Genomic DNA, 16,964 nt, shown 5'->3' on the forward strand with positions numbered 1-16,964 from the left:
ACCGGAGGCTAAACAGGAAAAAAGAAAGGAAGGTTATTCAGTCAAATGCGATGTTATGATGTCTTGATTGTAATGCGTTTCCCATCCCTAGAATATGGAACATATCTTAGCAATAGTGCGGTTCCGGTCGCTGGGTACAGGAACACAGTTGATACTTATAACGCTATCTATAGAATCTACTTATACTTTTCTGCTACGTTTAGTACCTCCTTTCTAGACTTTTAGGACGTCTATTCTAGACCTTTCCCACGTTTTGATTTCATTTGTTTTATTTCTTTGGGGACTCCTTTTCATTACTTCGCAAGATACCGCAGTTTGCAATTCTCATTATTAATAATTTCTCTGTCAGAGATACACCAGAGTAAAGATTGTCAGCTTACAAAGTTGCTGACAATTGTATAAATAAGCAATTGTAATTTATTAATCAGAACTATATGAATTTTTTTTTTTTTACCATTGGGTCTAACCAGATACCAACTATTATTCAAACAAATAATCTTGATAAATATAAAAAAACCGAATTATTCGGCGTTCATAACTTATAAAAAAAATTAAATAGTAGCTAGATCCTAACCTCGGAGGTAGGAATCGCAACTAAGTAATGTGTCGTAACCACAGTACGTTTCGTACCGCCGACAACTGGAAGGTAAATATTTACAAAAAAACCCTTAAAGTCGCTTATTTTTTAGAATAATTGAAAAAAAAATCACTTTAAGAAAAAAAACAGCCGCACTGAGGTGAGTTTTCAGTCAAACCCAGCCGCACTAAATGCAAGGTAGGTTCCGTCTCCGGGGACCGGGACAGCACTCTATAAAATACGATTAAAATAATTCCACAGCGAACGTGTAATAAACGGTAAATGATAGAATGAATGTGTGGTAAAAATTTGACTTCAATCTGAATTAGATTATTAAAATCTGATGGTTTTAAATGATTTGAAACTGCTTACAATAACAAATACAATAATAATGAATACAATATTTTGATGCTAAAGCAACACTACGACAACCTTAATCACAAACCTTAAAAATTACCAGGAATAACTAAGTTTATTGATACTTGGTAACACCGATCCACTGCATTGATAAAACCAGAATCGATGCTTCTCTGTTGCTCTCTGTCTTACGTCCACCATATCGGATATTCTCGCCGTTTCGTGTGAAGTTCCGATTTGTTTCAAACATTCTGGAACGTCTGTGCGACCGTCTGCGCAACGTGTATAAGTGCTGCACCTCATTCATTTTCAGCAAGTCTCAGTCAATTCGATCCTTCTATCGCTATCGAATCTATCGTGAATGTGTATGTTGTAATTTGCGTGCTAATTGCTATTCACGGTATTAAATATTCACGATAGTAGATTTATACAGAATTATGGATAAATTTTTAAGTGGGTGTAAGCGAGCATTAGACGATAGCGAATCATCAATAAGTGCTCAGACGACCGTGGTTCCCAAAATAAAATCATCAAAATATTCTCAAGAATACTTAAATTTTGGGTTTACCAGTACTGAAGTAAATGAAGAAGAAAAGCAAGGCCCTTGTTTGTCATTTGCTCAAACGTTTTTGCAGCAGACAGCATGAAACCTAATAAACGAAATTTTGAAATGCTTCATAGTGAGTACGTTAACAAACCCCGAGAATTCTTCGAATTAAAATTAAAATCATATGAAAAGCAAGCATAATTTTAAAAAAAAACTTTGTGAATGAAAAAACTTTACTTACCTCTTACAAAGTTTTATATAAAATAACCGAATATAAAAAGTTTCACACCATTGGCGAGAGCTTATTTTGCCAGCTGCAGTTGAGATTGTAGTTGTTTGGACATAATTTTGCCAAACAATTGCAGTCCGTATCTCTACCAGTTGATACTTATGCCTGTCGAATTGGTGATATAGCTGAAGATGTATAGCATCAGATTTTCGGAAAGTTGCGTGATAAATTGTTTTCGATTCGGCTTGATGAGGCAACTGATAGCAATAAAGATGCTCATTTAATTGCCTATGTTCGATTTTGTGATGGTATGTCAGCAGTAGAAAATCTACCTGTCTGAAAACCAGTAGAAATCAAAGCAACAGCACTCGCATTATTTGCTATCTTATATGATTTTATAAACAAGGCAAACATAGAGTGAAAAAATTGCGTCGGAATATGCACCGATGGTGCTCGTTGAATTTCTCGAAGATTCCAAAGTATACAAGCACTGGCGAAACAAAAATCTCCACAGTGTTTCTGGACCCATTTCACGATCCATAGAGAAGCTCTGGCTTCCAAAGAAATGAGTCCTGATCTGAATATTGGGCTAACGACGGCTGTAACTGTAGTAAATTATATAAAAATGAGACCCCAAAATCAAGAATCTTTCCTGCACTTTGTAAAGACATGGGTGCAGTACATTTAGCGTTACTATTTTATTGCAAGATGGTTATCACGTGGGAAATCTTTGCAACGTATTAATGAATTAAGAGATGAAATAACCATTTTTCTAGAACAGGAAAACCGATAGATAGCCGAGAAGTTTCGAGATGGTTTATTTGTGATGAAATTAAGCTATGTGGTTTACATATTCGAGAAATTAAGTACCTTGAATTTTCAATTCCAAATGAGCAAATATACATATATTGGATACGAGGGATAAAGTTAATGGTTTTAGTAGAAAATTGGAATTGTAGAGAAGAAATTTAAAGCAAAAAAACCTAGACATGCTTGCAAATGTGGATGAATGTGTTAAACTTACAGGCTGAAGAACAACATGTGAAAGTTGTGTAAAGTTGTTTTTGTAACCATTGAAAATCATTTAACCATGCCGGCAAAGAATTTTAAAAAGTATTTTCTTGCTGACGACAACTTTGTAGCAATTTACGAGTAGGTTAGAGATCCATTTCAAAATACTCCGGAAGGGCTCTTTCTTCGGCAACTGCCGAAGAAAAAATTTGCATTTACTTCACGGCAAGTGGTGAAATTAAAGGACAATTTAGTAATAAATCACTCTTTGAATTTTGTGCAGGGGTGGATGTTGAGTTTTCTGCACTGAAAACCAGAGCATTTCGTATACTATTACCATTTTCAACATACTACCATTACGAAACCGGATTTTCTGCGGTTGTTGCTTCGAAGACAAAATATAAATTTCAGCTAAATATAGAAAAAGAACTCAGAGTGTCTACTTCTAATAATAAACTTTACTTCGAAACATTTTGTCTGTAAGACAGGCCCAAGAGAGTCATTAATAATTAACAGTAATTTAGTTTTAATTAACAGTAAACAGTAATTTAGTACTGATACGTTAATTATTAAATACATTTTGCAGTACTGATACATTCCTACTTATAAGTGTATTATACCAGTGTAATGTATATTTTATTGTTTATTATGCCAAAATGTATTTTGTTTTGCTTTCCTTTCAGTATATTAATAATACTTTCTTTTCGATATGCTCGCGCCCCCCTTCCCATTTAGTGTTATCACGCCCCCCTAGGAGGTTGCGCTCCACAGGTTGAAAAAAAACTAAGATATGGATGTAGTAGATGTTAAAGCAAGCACATTATTGTTTTTATTGAAAATTCACTTCGGCTGATTAGCATATTTCATTCTAGTAGTAATATATTATTTTATTAAAAATGATTATTACTTTTTTCTTAATTACTTACTGCTTTTATTTGTTTTTTCTTGTTAAGTTTGTTCGAAGAGATTTCTGCTTAAACCGAACTAAAATTAAAAATTTATGTATATCAAACTTAAACTTATTAATTTTTTTGAAAAAAATATTTATAAATTTATCATTTCTATAAAATAAATGTATTTTTATAGTTTTGCTAACTTATAAACTTATTCTTAATGTTAACCACTTGAGTGTTGTTTTAATCGTATAATCTACGAACCAGTACAAAACTTGGTTTTTTTCTTATACTACTTAATCTGATGGTTTTACCAATATTAATAATAGTAATAATCACATCCTCAACTAATAATAATAATAAATAATATTATCTGAGGATGTAGTAACACTACAAAAGCATTCTTCATATTTATTAAGTAATATATTTTAAATGGTTAATCTTTTTTTAAATTTTAAAATTAAATCATTGTATATGTGTAAAAGAAAGTTTGTTGTTTACTACCAATGAGAATCCATTTGAAATTGTTATAATTTTCATTCTGATGTTGATATTTCGTCAAGAAAAAAACAGACGCAACAAAAAAAAATTATTTATTAATCATAATTTCTTTTGTTTATTATTATAATCAGTTTAGGCCTAAATAACGCCGTTTAATAATATTAAACAATATAATATTAATACGTTTAATAATATTAAAACAATATATTTTATCTATTATAAAATGTATAATAAAAAATAAAAATCTGAGTATTGAAGTAGATAAATTTTGTTTTTTAAACTTGTACAGCTAATTGTTAACTTCTTTAATACGCGTTGGACTGACCCATATAGCAGATCATGTTATGGAGAGTTTCGGCTGTGAAGACGCCGGGCATAAATCAGCCGATAAGTAGAATGGGGCGGAAATCAACGACGATTTGTTTAGCGTGCAATTAGAAGAAGCCGGGTGGAGCCAGAGTTATCATTATTCTTCCTTTGATGTTGCCGCGCTTGCAAATGAGCCCGGCTTGCCTGCCTTCCAGTAGTAGCGGGGTCCACACGAGCTTGTTGACACTCTCCGGAACCTGTTCTATGTTTTCTACAGTCGGAGTCAGCCATTACTTACAACTATATATATATATATATATATATATATATATATATATATATATATATATATATATATATATATATTTATATTATATTTACGTATATTTTTTGGCCTCTTCTCTTAATAGCTCCCGGCATTAAGTCATCTCAGATTGATGTCAAACATTAACATACTTGAAATACAACTGATGTTGCCCATACTTCATCATTTAAACAAAATTAGAAAAACAACGAAATTAAATTCTGCAAAATATATCTAAATTTATACAGTTTAATTAAAATAAAATAAAAAAGTTTAAATGTCAGCAGCAATTTTAAAATTAAATTAAGTGGGTCTAATATTTTATTTTTAATTAATTAATCGGCATAAAATTTCTCATGTAGTACAAAGTATTTTCATACTTCTTTGTACTCATTACGCATTCAATAATCCTTAGTCATTCACCAAAAAGATTAATATATTATTTATTCAAATCATTCATTTTTTCATTTTAATAATTGAATCAGATTACCCTAAGAAGAGGTGCTTCTGAAAATAATAAGAACAAACAATTCTGATTTTCAGTTCCTTTATTTCAACATTATTTAGTAAATCGTAATTAAAAATGCGTTTCATACATAATACGGTTCGGCCGTCATATTTGAAAATGTATCCAATCTACTTAATCTTTTATCGGAAACGTGTTTACTCCTAAATATTATTCTCATGTGATGGAATTGAATGAATGCAATGGATGTATATATATAAATATATAAACACCAAGGTGTGTGTGTGTGTGTGTGTGTGTGTGTGTGTGTGTGTGTGTGTGTGTGTGTGTGTGTGTGCGCGCGCGCACGCGCCTTAAGCGATGCAACTAGAACAACATCTTTTACATACAAACTATTTTTTATTATTTTTTTTTTCAAGTTTTCGTACCGATAACCGAATATTTTTATATTAAATAAATATCAAGATAAAACTACATTAACTTTACTGCATTGATTATAAAAATAACATTTTAATACATTTTAGAGTTAAGTTGTTCAAAATGTTCATCATCATGTAATTTGTAAACATTAATTTGTTAAACATTTTTTTAGATTGTTATAATCGCTGAACGACTAAAACTTTTTTTTAAATTCTGTTATATATTAGTGCGCAAATAAATAATGCACTTTGTAACAAAAACCATGTTGCTGAACAAAGAATGAATAATAAAAGTAATTTTATTAGAGAACAAAACTCAAAAAATAATTTACAAATTTTAAATAAAAAATTTCTAATACTAAAACAAATTGTCATTTCTACTTAAGAATTCATTCTAATGAACTCTATTGTTATTATAATAGCTTCCTCATAAAATTAATTCATTTTTTGTTGTATTATACATGCCAGTAACAGCACATGTATATAGTAATATATTATTTCATATTTTTAGCTTCTGTTACTTTCCTGGCATCATATCTCATGAGCTATGCTGAAACAAGGAAAGTATGGTAATCAGACAAAAAATGTGGTACGGTTTTTTTTGCCTTTTTTTTATATTTCATGATCCAGGGACCAAAAAAAAAAGTGGGGGATGATATTCATATGTACATATGTACATGTGCTGGTGTATTTGAAGTTTAATAACGTTTGACTGGATAAACCAATTTTAATGAAACTTTGTACAGACAAGAGTCTGTACAAAGGCAATTTGTTGGTAAACTTTTGCGGTCAATATCTCCAGGGGGTGGGGTAAATAGTTTTTGGGAATCAATTTACTCAAAATTTAAAAATATAACCTTGCTTTATATTAAAGCTACTGCACGATTATCCTATCATTTTTAATAAGATTTTTTACCATAATTACCCTTTTACAAAAATATTTAAAAAAACTATCTTTTTATTTATTGCATATTTTTAACCTACGAGGCATAGTAGTAGTCTAAGTAATGGAAAAAAAATATTTTAAGGGCCATATTAGGGGTAATGGAGCCTATCAAAGTTTATCAATTTTTTTACTATTTAAAATTTTTTTTTTCGTTTATTTTCATGTATTAATTTTTTTCCACTGTACAAGAATAAATAACCAATTACAGGAAAAAATTACTACTTTTTAGTTAGTTTTTTTTTTTTTATATTAGTCTGAATATTCTGAAAATTCTGCATCTGGTAGGACAAACGGCTATTTATTAAAAGGTGCACATGCTCAGGCCAGCCCTCTTAGTAAATAAACCATCCTGCACTTTCTAATTATTTATTTCTATTTATTCTTGAAAAAAAAGAGTTAACAAATTTTTATGATTTACAGTGTTTTTGTTAGATTCATTTATACATATTGAATATATATAAACATTAGTGTGGAAGATTTTTTTTTGAGGACAATACCTTGGAAAAAAAATAAAATTAACAATTTTGAGAATATTTATGTATATATACAAAAAACAATAAATCTAAAGGGAATAAAAATAATTAAAGAATAAATAATTAATTTTATTACTATTAAAACACTAGCTGTTTTCATGATTAAGTCTCGAATCAATCTAAAATAAGTGTAAATAAAATATTAAAATAAATAAAAGGAAATATAATCCAATATGATTCTGATGTCAGGTTTTTCTAGAGTGGTCTAGCTGACCCACCAGGTTGGTCTAGTGGTGAATGCATCTTCCCAAATCAGCTGATTTGGAAGTCAAGAGTTCCAGCGTTCAAGTCTTAGTAAAGCCAGCAATTTTTACACAGACTTGAATACTAGATCGTCGATACCAGTGTTCTTTGGTGGTTGGGTTTCACTTAACCATACATCTCAGGTATGGTCGAACTGAAAATGTACAAGACTACACTTCATTCACACTCATACATATCATCCTCATTCATCCTCTGAAGTATTATTTAAACGGTAGTTACCGGAGGCTAAACAGGAAAAAGAAAGGAAGAGTGGTCCAGCTAATGTGGTTTTAAGAATACTAAATAAATAATATATAAAAATTTAGTTAAGTATTCATCAAATTTCCATGTATCTAAGTGAAGCAAATTTAATACATTATGAAACAAAAATTTAATACATTTTTAAAAGTATATTTTTATGTTTTTTAGTTTAATTAATAAATAAATTAAAAACACACACACACACACATTTAAACTATATGTGTACATATGTACACATATATATATATATGTCTAGTAAACATTCTACAAGAATATTATTTTATATGAAAACTTTAAGTTGTTTTTTTAGTTTTTTTGAAAACGTTTATTTTATACCCTTTTTTTACATTTGAGTGTTGGATAATTCATTTGCTCAAGTTTTGTATATATATATATATATATATATATATATATATATATATACCTTCCACCATTAATTCTTTTTTTTTCAAAAATTATGTTTTTATCCAAATATTTTCATTACATATTAAAAATATTAAATCTACTCCTAGGTAGAATCTTCTTTAGATAATCAGTCAGAAATCTTAAATTACAAAAAATAAGTAAAAAAAAAACTATTTAAAAATTATAAATTATTAAAAAAAAAAATTAATATATATATATATATATATTTATTTATTTATTAAACTAAAACCATGTTTGTAAAGTACATATACATACTATATATATACACATTACTAATATATGTATATATGTGTAATACATATTAGATATTGACAACAAAGTTGTAATACTTTTCTGAGATTGATTATTTTTATTTAGTGGAAAAATAATTCTACATGAAGAAAGTTACCTAAGATTTTTTTTTTTGGTATGGTGGTAATTTATGATGAACTTTTATTGTCAAGAAAATCAGAATTATTTTATTTTTTCTGCTCCCCACTTCCAAAATTACCGTCCAAGAAATTAATTTGATATTTCTACTTTTTTATTATGTTACATAGAAGAAACTAAAAAAAAAAATTCACTAAAAATGGTACAACCAATAAAAAGTTACGTAAGATTTTTTTAGGGGTGGGGGTGAATTATAATGAAATTTTATTGTAATATTATTACCAAAAATTTATTATTTTAATACTACTAAAAATTTAAAAATATCCAAAAAAGTTTTAAAAAATTCAAAAAATATTTCTAAATTTGGATTGCTTCCCCACCACCAATATTGTCTGTTAAAAATAACTTTTTTTGTTTGCTTGCATTACTACTATGCCTAGGAAAACATTGTAAAAAAATTGGTTAAAAAATATGTAAAAAATAAAAAGGATAGGATTTTTTATTTTTGGGCAAGGGGGAACTTTGGGGCAATTTTTTTTTGAAATGATAAGATAAGCACGCACGCATATATGGAGCTTAATATAAAGGGGGTTATGTTTGCAAAATTTTGAAAAAATTGTCTCCATGAAACTGTCCTGTCAACCCCTGGTGATGTTAACCCCAAATTTTGCAAACAAACTGCCCCAGTCAGATTTATCCAGTCAAAAGTTATCCAGATTGAAACATATCAACACATGTACATATGAATCTTAGCACCCACCTTTTTTTTTTCTTTTTTTGGGTGCTTGGCTCATGGTTTGTCGAGAAATGTAAAAACCCCCATACCCCATTGTTTTGGCTGATTACTGTACTTTCCCTCTTGCAGCATATCTTTAGAGTTTTGTGTCAGGAAAATATATTGAACAGGGATAGAAATGACAAAACCATATCAGATGATAGTTCAAAACATCTGTTTTTTCACTGTTGTTACTTGTTGCTAGATTGTATGTTATTTATTCCATACCAAACATGGCTAAAATTTAGTTATCTCTTTACCATAGTAAGTGAATTTGGAAGTGTTATTGGAAAACTGATACTCTTAAAGAGGTTCGAAAGCATTGGTCGATGGAATTTGAAATACCACAACCAATGAGAACAACAGTTGCAAAAATTTTTTACAAGTTTGAAGTTAATGGAACTGTGGAAAATGTAAACAAAGGGCGATCTGGCCGAAGTAAAACCTCTATGGGTAATGAAAATTCCGCTTTAGTAATGCAAACCTTTATATGATCCCCAAAGAAATTCTCAGGCACAATAATTTTGTGATTCTGATATTAAAAAAGACTGTGTTCATAGAATTTTACAAGCTGTTAATTACAAAATACAAATCACCAAAGAAATATACTCAGAACCAAAGAACTTTGGTTACTGAGAATATACTCAGTGACCAAAGAAATATGCCTATAAAAAAAATGTTTAAACAAATAACTCTTTTATAAACAATAAAATTAAAAGATTTACTTATACTGTATTATAAGCTATATTGAAACCCAGTTTTAATTTACTAATTAATTAAATGACCTATATTCAGGATAATAATGAAAAATCAATATTATTTTAGCTGAAGATTTTTAAAAACTTTCATTATCGGAAAAAAAATTGTCAAATTTAATAGGGAATTTAATTGTATTTTTCTTATGTATATATATATATATGAATGATTTTTATTTTAAAATCGACAATAAGAAAGTACATGCTGGAAATTACACAGGTTTTTTCAGTATTTCAATACCTTGCTAAATTTTCTCACTATAAGTTTACATGAAAAAGGGAAAAGTATTTTACTACTGATGACAATAGTAGCCTTCTGCTCTGCTTTGGGCCTCCGACGTTCGGCATCAATCGTGCGAGACTAGCTCTCACTACTGACGCTTTCGTACAGACGTGTTCTACTTGCTGCTTGAAGTTGAGTCGGGCATCAAGCATCACTCCCAGATATCGTATATGAGGTTGTGATGTAATTTCTTGGTCACCGACTTTTAGCTTAATTGTTTCAACTTTTTTTCGGCTGGTAATAAGCACTGCTTCGGTCTTCTGCTTGGCCAGTTGAAGGTTAACTGTATCCATCCACTGGTTGATCTTCTCAAAAGTAATGTCAAACAGCTGTTGAATCTCGTCGAGGTGCTTGGCGACGATCACTGCGGCAACATCATCCGCATACGCTACCAGTTTGACACATCTTGGAAACTTCAATCTCAGGAGCCCGTCATACATGATATTCCACAAAAGTGGACCGAGAACAGAGCCCTGTGGCACACCACCGGTTATATCATATTCTTTCGGACCATTCTTTGTATCGTACTTCAGCACTCTATCTATAAAATAGCTAATCACTAGTCTGCGAAGATATACTGGCACGTTTTTCTCGTCGAGAGCTTGCATGATGCAGTCCCAATTAGCGGAATTGAAAGCATTTCTGATGTCTAAGGCAGCAACCAGGCAGTACTTCTTCGTTCCACCCTTCCATCTAGTTCCTGCGATCGCCTCCTTGGCCGTATTGACAACCAGGTTGATCGCGTCCAGGGTTGATCGTCCTTTCCGGAATCCATACTGGTTATCTGCCAGGAGTGGGTCAACCACTGCATCTATTCGCTGATGGATGATACGCACAAATATCTTACCCGCCGTATCTAGCATGCAGAGTGGTCTGTAAGATGACGGTTCTTCTGGCGGTTTCTTCCCTTTAGGTAACAGTACTAACCGTTGCTGTTTCCACTTACGAGGAAAAGTCCCCTCCTTGAGGCATGCGTTGTACGCGTCTAGAAATAATGCTAGTGCTGCCTTTATGATGGTTTTCAAGGCTATATTCGGGATTCCGTCCAATCCCGGCGCTTTATTATTTCCTACACGATTACAGGCCTCCAGCAACTCTTCTTCAGTGACAGGTGGAATGTCGTCTAGTTCGCCTGGCGTTAACTGATAATCGAGACTTTGTTGCTGTGGAAACAGCGCAGTGACGATTTTCTGAAGGAGCTGAGGACACGTAGGTGACGGCATTTGTTGTTTCTTCAGGTGGGTCATGACCACTTTATAAGGCCTGCCCCACACGTCTTTGTCCACCTCATATATGAGCTCTTTCCAGCATCTTCCTTTGCTCTCTTTTATGGCCTTATTGAGTTCACGACGAGCTTTTTTATACTCTGCAATCAGCACTGCAGAGTTGGGTCGTTGATAGCCACGCTGAGATAATCTTCTTTTCCTATGACACTCTTTACGAAGGTTGCTGATGTGATCGTTCCACCAGTGTACCGCAGGTCTTGAATTGATAACACGTTTGCGAGGCATACTGGCATCACAAGCTTGTGTTACTCGCATCATCAGGGCCTTAGTATGTTCTTCTGCACATCCAGTCTCTATCGAGGGATAGATCACTATCGAGGGCTGTTATCAATACTTCTGGGTCTAGGGATTTCACCTTCCAACCAACGATGTTAGATGGCTTATTAGGCCCTCTGAGTTTCTGGTCGTTAGACGTTTCCCAGAGTATAGCATGATGGTCACTGGCAGTGTAGATGTCTAGTACCTTCCAGTTGGAGTTACCTTTAGCAAGGCTGGCACTGACAAAAGTGAGGTCCACAATCGAGCTTGCGTCACCTTTGGTGTAGGTCGGCCTGTCACCACTGTTGAGCAAGACTAAAAGTGTAGAAAAAGCTTCTAGTAGCTCTCTTCCTCGTGCATTAGTCTGCCTACTACCCCAGTCGACTGCCCAGGCGTTGAAGTCCCCGGCTATCGCCGGTTGCTTCGCGTCTTCGGTCAGGCGATCCAAGAAGTCAGTAAATTCAGCAATGGAGAGGCTAGGTGGTGCGTAGCAGCTGTAGAAGCGGATGCCATCTATTGATGCTGCTACGAAGCCGGCGCTGCCATTGTTGTCTACATTCTGGAAGGAGAGTTTACCACAGGACCAAATGACAGCTTTAGCGGTGATGTCTGTCTCCCATGGTTGCCCGGTGAGATGTTTATATGGCTCCGATAGAAACACAAGATCAACCTTCAATTCTCGTACTGTCTGCATGAGCAAATCATGCGCAGCTTCACAGTGATTAATGTTGAGCTGCAGTATCTTCATGTTCGTTTATTTGTCAGCTTCTGGAGTGCTTCCTGGAAGACCGGGCACCGACCAGCGCCAGACCGGTGAGCAGTATCCTGAGAACCAGGTTTTTCCGCACATAAAACACATTTCACCTTATTTGGGCATTGAGCAGCTTGATGACCTGTTTGCCCACATTTGATGCAAAGCCCAGATCGGTTGACCTCGCTTTTACATTGAACAGTAGTGTGTCCAAAGTGCCAGCACTTATAGCATCGTAGTGGAGTCTTCACTGTTCTGATACGGCAATTCACCCAGCCAATTCGTATCTTGCCTCTCTCTCCGAGTATCTTCTGCACTGTTGCTGCTGGTAATCGTACCAAAGCAGTCTGTGTGCCTCTGTAGGCCGGACGAATTTTAATGACCTCTCCAGGTATTTCGTAGTCATCGCCAGCTGCCTCTTGTAAGGCCTTCTGGACATCGTTCTTGGTTGTTTCGTCGTCAATGTCCCGGATTTCGAGCTGTTCCTCTGGACCTTTACAGATGACGTCGGCTTCTTCTTTCAGGATGCTCCTTATTGTCTTCATTAGAGCTTGTCCTTTGTCTGTGCTCTTCCTGGAGAGCGTAATGAGCATGTTTCCATCATTCGTCTTTTGGACCTTGTCAACTACGTCCCGTGCCTGCTCTTGTGGAACGTCATTTTTAATCCGACGCAGTATCTCAGCATATTTCGCCTTCTCAACAGGTCGGATAATCAGGGCGTCCGGCCTGGTGAATTTTCGCGGTTTTTTCCGCTTAGGCTCCGGCCGAGATTTGTGCGCCGGTTCTTTTGGTAACCGTTCTTTGGCTTGCTTCCTCTTTTCCTTTTTAGACAAGACTGCCTGCCAAGCATTTTCTCGTTTCTTTTCGGTGTTCTGGACTGTCGTTTTCTGCAGCGGGCTGGGTTTTAAGTCTTTCCTTTTCTTGACTTTATTATCAGTGTCTGGAGAAGTTCTTTCTTTTCTCTTCCCAGACGCAGTAAGACTCTTTCCGTTGTCTTCCGAAACTAATCCTCCATTAGCTTCGGCTCCGGTTATCTTTGTCAACTGAGTCACGTCACTGCTTTGGCATTTTTGCTCTGGCATGGCACGCGGAGATGTTTGGGTAGTTGAAACCATCATCTGCGGTGCTTTGCTGGCTAACTTATATGCCGTAGCAATGGACTTAACCAGTTTTCTGATTTCATGATGCACGTTCTTCTTGTCTTCAATGAAATCAACAAGCTTCTCGATTTTGCCACCGAGCCGCTCCATCGGCGACTGTTGGCCAGTGACGGTCGGTAGTGAATTGATTCTCCCTCTTGGAATAACGGCGGGTGCGATGGGTTTTTCACCCACTGGATGAGCGTCACCCGACTCTCCTTCCACTTCCATTGACACGGTTGTTGTACTCCCTGTAACATTTCCTGACAGCAAAGCCATGGGGTCTACTTTGCTGTGCAAACCAGCATCATCTAATTTTTGTCTGTTTTCGAAATTCTGCATACTTTAGTTTTAGTTTTACCAGCGCATCGTACGGAGAGGAGCGGGTTGTCATAACTAGGAACGGGTGTACCCTCGGAGATAATACTCCTACCCCAGTTCCCTGAGGCCCAGTCGACACTTAGCCAGTCCCGGAATTCACGGACGGACTGGACTCATTCGGTGCGGTGAAGATTCCGATCTCTAACACTCACTGCGTACTTCCTGATCAAGGCCCGAAGTGGCTGGCTCCAGATCTACTGCTATAACTTACACGTCGGCAGAGCAAGCTCACATCAGTCATAAACTTGCATCGACAACAGACATCGACACAGTCACGAACACTCCCAGTGTGTTATAACAGCGAACAATCTTCTTCTTAGCAGGTCAGATGTTATGACCAACCCATTGTTGGGGAGTTTTGTACACGGGAGCTATTTTATTTCACCCCAACCCTATGCCCCCTAAGGGGCAGGGAGGGCTTCTCCAATCCACACGTGGAGACGCGCCTGTTAGCAGTTTCTCCTCTGCTACAGGTGTGTGTGTGTGTGTGTGTGTGTGTGTGTGTGTGTGTGTGTGTGTGTGTGTGTGTATGTGTGTGTGTGTGTGTGTGTGTGTGTGTGTGTATGTGTGTGTGTGTGTGTATGTGTGTGTGTGTGTGTGTGTGTGTGTGTATATATAAAATACAGTTAGGAATAAATCTACTACTATAAAAAATCTTACATTCAATATGCTCAAAAAACAAAAGAGAAATTAGCAAAGTATTGTTTAACATTAATGTATAATTTAAATATATAATACAAAACAACTTTTAAATTTGTATATTTAAAAATAGCTTTTATGCATATTGTATAATAATTATTTCTTATATAGCCTGTTACCAGACACAGTATTTCAGTAAAATAGTAGTATAGTATGACGTGACTAAAATAATAAAGATGAAAAAAAGTAAAATTTATTTACAGAAATATGTAGGTCTTACAATTTTTATCTGTTTTAAAAAGACATAATAATACAGTTTTATCATAAACAAAAAGTAACGGTAGTTATACTAACATTATACTCCAACTATAAAGCTGCTACAAAAAAAAAAAAAAAAGGTTTTATGTAAATGTATATATATATATATATATATATATATATTTATTTATATACATAAATTTTATTTTTAATTACACTAATAGACTAATCATGTTATTTTACCATAAATTAAAAATCAAGTAACAATATTGTCCTTTATACATTTAAAATTCTTCCGTTTTATTTTTTTTTTTTTTTACTTTTTAACAAAATGAAATTCAAATGGATATTAAGAATATTTGTAATCTTTTTCTTTTGAAGATATTATGAAACAAATTTGTGAATAAGGTTACAGAAGAGACAAGTCGATATTGAGAAATAATTTACAATTAAATAAAGGTTGTTTTGTTTATATGATGTCTGGATATTTGTTGCATTTACTTTTTCAGTTAGAATTTTTGAATCTATACTCTATGAATGTTCGTATCGTTTTCATTTTTACTGCATTATGATTATGAAGCCAATTACAATATGTCAAGTGAATCCTGATGTAATCTATTTTATGAATCGTTGTTTCATTTATCCATACATATTAATGTTATGTTTTTATTTCATTAAGAATTTCTATTATTAATCTGAAGATATATTATGGAGGAATATGAGGAATATTATGTAAACTAAGGTTATAAGACAGATCAATATTGTGGTACGATAGAGGTTTAAAAACCATGGTTCTGTTAATCCTGATGTATATAGAATGATTTTACTTTTTTGGCTAGAATTTGTGAATATTTAATTAGATATTAAAAACCTTGTAGTTATTTTTTTTTATGTTCATTCATTTTTGAATTTTAATCAGAGATAAAAGTTGAGGTGAAATCTAGTATTAGAAAACTTTTATTTATTTATTCAAATAAATGACCCATGATGTTCAAGTGGTAAAATCACCATTAGAAATCAGCCTTTAATTACTAATTTTTGAAGGAAAAGATTCTGAGGTTCAATCCCTAGTAAAGGTAAATTACATTTTTATGGATTTGAATATTACTTAGTGGATACCGGTGTTCTTTGGTGGTTGGGGTTCAATTAACCACACTTTCTAACACATGTTAGGAATAGTCAGCCTGAGTCTGTACAAGATTACACCTGACGTGCCATAAATCTCATCCTCATCTCAATGAGTGATAGGATTGTTTATAGTTCACAAGTAGAACAGAAAGCAACATACACATTAGCAATAGAAAATAAAAATACAGATGAATATTGATGCTGGATTTTTAATTCTTTGGTTACAATTGGTAAAAACATAATGAATTTTTTCTGTTTATTATTGTTTTGAACACGTTTAGAGTTTTGTATTTTGCCTTAGTTTTTACTGGATAAGTTCGTAAAGAGTGCTCTAAGGTATCATCAACAAAGTTGATATGTTTTTTCTTTTGTGCTTCAATTTTTAAATTATGCATATGATGTATTATTTTTTAAGGCTACAGCTTTTATATTATCATAATAATGTTATTTCTTGGAGTTTGAAGTAAAATAATTATGAGAATATATGTTTAATTAATAAAAATTGGTTGGTTATATAAATTAAAACACTTAATTTTGTTTATGTTGCACTTATTTTTGTCTACATTGTTGTAAGTATGACTTGATCCCTTAATGTTTGTTAAAATGTAACAAATGTATGTAAAAGTATTTCTAAGGGTGTTTGATTCCGCTCAAACACCCTTATTAAATTAGAATTTAACAATAAAATCTAATTATGATATATAAGTTAACAGCAATATATTATTAGTAACACATTCCCTTTTTTTATTTTAACTTATACAAATGCGTATGAATAATGTTTACACTTTTTTTTTTTTAAATTATGTACATTATTATTTTTATGATGGTGAAATCCTTTAGGCATTTATTATTAAGACTAATGATCAATGGTTTGAGTTTAACTGATACTATTTTGGTTTTACCACTAGAATTACAAATCA

General features: G+C 33.2%; 2 protein-coding genes across 2 annotated transcripts in view; one reads left to right on the plus strand and one right to left on the minus strand.

The window, feature by feature from the left end:
• Positions 1 to 11,755: 11,755 nt before the first annotated feature.
• On the minus strand, positions 11,756 to 12,496 carry LOC142328302 (uncharacterized). Its single transcript, XM_075372009.1, has one exon. The coding sequence runs from the start codon at positions 12,494 to 12,496 to the stop codon at positions 11,756 to 11,758; it is 741 nt and encodes a 246-aa protein (XP_075228124.1).
• A 2,994-nt stretch (positions 12,497 to 15,490) lies between these two features.
• Notum (palmitoleoyl-protein carboxylesterase notum) overlaps positions 15,491 to 16,964 on the plus strand; it is a 35,590-nt gene continuing 34,116 nt past the window's right edge. Inside the window, exon 1 of the mRNA XM_075372010.1 lies at positions 15,491 to 15,526. Coding sequence (XP_075228125.1) covers positions 15,491 to 15,526 — 36 coding nt within the window. The remainder of the gene's footprint in view (positions 15,527 to 16,964) is intronic.

This window comes from Lycorma delicatula, chromosome 7 (assembly GCF_047948215.1).
Source record: "Lycorma delicatula isolate Av1 chromosome 7, ASM4794821v1, whole genome shotgun sequence".
Lineage (NCBI taxonomy): Eukaryota > Metazoa > Arthropoda > Insecta > Hemiptera > Fulgoridae > Lycorma > Lycorma delicatula.

Coding starts and splice junctions, on each gene's coding strand:
- LOC142328302 (XM_075372009.1), bottom strand. CDS start 12,496: ATGAAGATACTGCAGCTCAACATTAATCACTGTGAAGCTGCGCATGAT.